Source organism: Lupinus angustifolius, unplaced genomic scaffold (genome assembly GCF_001865875.1).
Source record: "Lupinus angustifolius cultivar Tanjil unplaced genomic scaffold, LupAngTanjil_v1.0 Scaffold_15_124, whole genome shotgun sequence".
In the NCBI taxonomy this organism is placed as follows: Eukaryota; Viridiplantae; Streptophyta; class Magnoliopsida; order Fabales; family Fabaceae; genus Lupinus; species Lupinus angustifolius.
The window spans coordinates 1-4,160 of NW_017718777.1; the positions used below are offsets into that span (position 1 = coordinate 1).

At 38.3% G+C, this 4,160-nt stretch overlaps 1 protein-coding gene across 1 annotated transcript; it reads left to right on the plus strand.

Annotated features, from left to right (window-relative positions):
* Nucleotides 1–382: 382 nt before the first annotated feature.
* On the plus strand, nucleotides 383–733 carry LOC109337926 (uncharacterized mitochondrial protein AtMg00860-like). Its single transcript, XM_019575014.1, has one exon. It carries the CDS (start codon nucleotides 383–385, stop codon nucleotides 731–733), a length of 351 nt encoding a protein of 116 aa, XP_019430559.1.
* Nucleotides 734–4,160: the final 3,427 nt, after the last annotated feature.

Sequence of the window (4,160 nt, forward strand, 5' to 3'; positions counted from 1 at the left end):
TAGCATCACTCAACCAAGTAAGTCTTCTTTCACACATTAACTCTATTGCCGAAATATTTTGCATTTCTTTTACAGAACCAGACACACAAAAGACTCAACCCAGCATTGAAAATACTACACCAAACAACCACACATACCTGAAATAATAAAACTCCTAAACAATTTTTCACACATCTTTAACCCACCCAAAGGTCTCCCCCGCTATGAATGACCTACTACGACACCTATCTATGTAAGTTTGTGTTAGTATTTTTTTGACGATATTGTGGTTTATAGCTCTACACTAACAAAGCGTGTTAGCCATCTTAAGTTGGTTTTGGAGTTACTGTTTAACCATCAATTTTATGCTAAGATGTCTACATGTGTTTTTGGTGTCAAAACAATGGCTTACTTAGGCCATATTTTGTCAGCTGATGGGGTTCATCCTGACCTCGACAAAATCCAGGCCATGGTGGATTGGTCGAGCCTGTGTTCGTTGTGCACTTTGCGTGGGTTTTTGGGTCTAACTGGATTTTATCGTCGTTTCATTCAAAACTATGCATCTCACGCCACTTCTTTCACTGATCTATTAAAGCAGTCTCAGTTTACATGGTCTAATACAACACAAGAGGCATTTACACATTTAAAGCAACCAATGACAAAAACTTCAGTGTTGGCTCTTCCAGACTTCAGTATTGTCTTTGATGTTGAGACTGATGCCTCTAGTTTGGCTATTGGAGCGGTGCTATCATAGAAGGGTCATCCCATTGCCTTCTTTAGTAAGAAGTTGTCCACAAAGATGCAGGTTGCCTCGGCCTATGTTCGTGAGTTGTATGTTGTCACAGAAGCAGCCATGAAATGGCGTCAATATCTAATATGATGCTATTTTCGGATTTTTACAGACCAACGAAGCTCGAAACACATGTTAACACAGAGTTTTCAAACAACTGAACAACAAAAGTGGGCAACAAAACAACAAGGCTTCGAATACGAGATATTTTACCGACCTGGGCGAGACAATAGGGTGGAAGATGCTCTATCTAGCTGCCAGTTAGTGGAGTCCATTATAGTATCCTTGAGTTCTATAGTACCAAACTTACTCATTGACCTTGCTGCTTTCTATACAACAGAATGTGGTAAAATGTTAGTTGCAAGGCTACTACAAGCATCATTTGGGAACATTTACCACCCAAAAAATGGATTGTTATATTACAAGGATCGTTTGTATATACCTGATTCAATTGGAATGTGAAACAATTTGCTAACTGTATATCATTCCACCCTGTCAATAGGTCATTCCGGACTCAAATCCACAATGGCTAGATTGGCGGCCTCCTTTTTCTGGCCATGGCTATATAAAGAAGCAAAACAATTTATTAACCATTGTTTAATATGTCAGCAAAACAAGTGCATACCAACAAACTAGAAAGGCCAGCTTCAACCATTGCCCTTACTCACCAAGTTTGGGAAGACATTTCCATGGATTTCATCATTTCCTTTATGCCTTCATTTGGACACACTATCATATGGGTCGTTGTTGACCGATTAACCAAGTATTAGCACTTTGTGGCTTTACCAAGCCGCTTTACAGTAGTGCATCTCGCCGGGCGTTTCGCCTGTGAAATATATCGGCTACGTGGAATTCCCCGAACTATTATCTCGGACAAGGATAAGTTGTTTTTGAGTAATTTTGGAGGGATTTTTTTCCGCTTGCGAGGTACTAAACTTTGTTTCAGTACTGCTTATCACCTTGAAAGCAATAGACAAATAGAAGTTGTAAATAGATGGCTCAAAGCTTACCTGAGATGTTTTACTAGTGAACAACCTCGACAGTGGTTCAAGTTCCTTCATCTGGATGAATACTGGTACAAAACTTCTATGCACTCATCCATTGATATGACTCCATTCCAAGACCTTTATGGTCGTTTGCCACCGTTGCTGAAGGAGTACACACTGTCGAGCCTCTAACTCAGAGTTGGACACCTCTCTACATGACAGACAATTGTTGATGAATCGTTTAAATATTAATTTATACAAGGCTCAACAAATGATGAAGGCTCAAAGTGATAAGCCTAGAACTAATTGTACCTTAATGTGGGAACTTGGGTATAGCTAAAGCTTCAAACCTGCCGATAATAAACAATTGTCCGACACCCTTCACAGAAGCTGGGTAAATGCTATTTGGGGACATATCAGATACTCCATCATGTAGGAATGGTGGCCTACGAATTAGCACTGCCAGAGAGATCACAAATTCACCCAATGTTTCATGTTTCGAAGCCACGTCCATTGTGGGGGAACCCTCCATTGGACTTACCTCCATCACCACCATTATTCATGGAAGAAGAAGCAAAGAATTTGAATGAGAAAGGGAATCACAATGTTCTTGATAAAAACAAGCAGAGAGAGGTAAAAGAAAATAATAACTCACAAGTGTTCAGGAAGACACGAAGTCATGAGATAGATACTAGTTTAACACACCACTCAAAAGTTATGCTTGGCAAATCATCTTTTGGAATTGGTACACACATTAAACAGATTTCAAATTTGTTTAATAAAGGAGAAAATTTTGAAACAAGTCCAAGGCCTAACAAGCTCGGTCCACTTCAGGAGTCCGTTCCAATTCTCCTCCAGCAAGTGCAACACGTGTTGCTCATTCAACAGTAGACCCCCACAGTTGGCCTCCAAAAACAAATATATACCAGCAATCCAACCTGTCTTCCCCAATGGAAACACAACACGCATCCCACATAGTTGATTGGGCCTTCAACGACTACATGAAGGAATAAAAAATTCCACCACTCAAGGAACACCATGTAGAAACAATCATGTGGGAAAGTGGAACCACAGACCCGCCATTGTAGCTGGAACAATACCTTCCAATCACATAGCAAAACATGCACTTTCACCCATTCAATGCACTACAACTCCATTTTCTCTCTCTGCACGTGAAGTTAGATCACCAATTTCCCATAATACACATTCAACTACTTATCCTCAACTATATCCATGGAAATCTCATCCTTCCACTCATCAAATGCCATATCATAATCCTTATCTTAAGCAATCCATTGCAACTCCATCTACTCCCCATCCAAGTAACCCGAGTCCCATTGGTCAAATCAGGTCAGACCTCAACCTTGAGGACAAGGTTGGTCTTCATGGACCGAGAATTGATAGGCAGTTGGACCCAGTAAGCAAATTGGATGAATTGGTTGGGCTTAATTCCAAGAGGCCGAGAGTTTTCCCAATATGGATGGCATATTATGTCTCTAAATAAATATATTTTAAAAGTTATTTCCTTTTATTTAGAAAATACTATCCATCAAGATGTTGCCAAGTGGATGACTATCATCATAAGTAGGATTTTCTTATTATTTAAGACAAAAGGGTATAATTCCTGAAGTGATGAAAAAATATCTAGAGCATTGCTCAATTTTTTATTGTTTTCTTTTACATTGATCTATTTCTAATCATCCTTAGTAGAAATGCCCTACCAATATATGCGAAAGGAGGTGATAGTAGAGGAACTTCACTTTGGAACCAGGCGTTGTTTATAGCATTGTGGATAAAATGAGTCTCAATTGTGATAACAATGGAGTCATAGCACAAGCTAGGAAATTAAGATACTATTATTAGAAATTCATAATTTCTAATTAAGGTGGGCATCATATATTAATACAATTATATCGACTATTTATTTTGGGTTACAAACAAGTGATCTAATTACTAACAACCCATAAGACTTCAATGAATATGGGCTTAATGAATGGATACCAAAATGATTGGCCTATAGGGGATAATGAGAACCCTATAAGTTAACATATAAAGAACGATTATGGTACCAAAGACACCAAATCACAAATAGTTTCACCTCTCCATATTAGAGAGAAAACGAAGTTACCAAAAAGAATTAAGGATTTGGTTGAGGAAGGTCATCGATGAGCAATATATTACACACTATTCATAACTTTAATTTAGCATGATTGATGATTCTTGGTGCCTAATTGACTTTGTTTCACATGGTTTAGTGTTTTAGACTTTATTGGACTAATATTCCTAAAATGAGTTAATTTGGGATTATTTGGCCTGATTAAATCTATTACCATTTTCATATTACATTTGACACCAATGGCATTTTGGGCATTATGGAAGTCGAGGATATATGTTGAAGTGAAGAT

Bases quoted from the DNA above. Each gene is read 5' to 3' on its own strand.
- LOC109337926 (XM_019575014.1), top strand. From the start codon at position 383: ATGGCTTACTTAGGCCATATTTTGTCAGCTGATGGGGTTCATCCTGAC.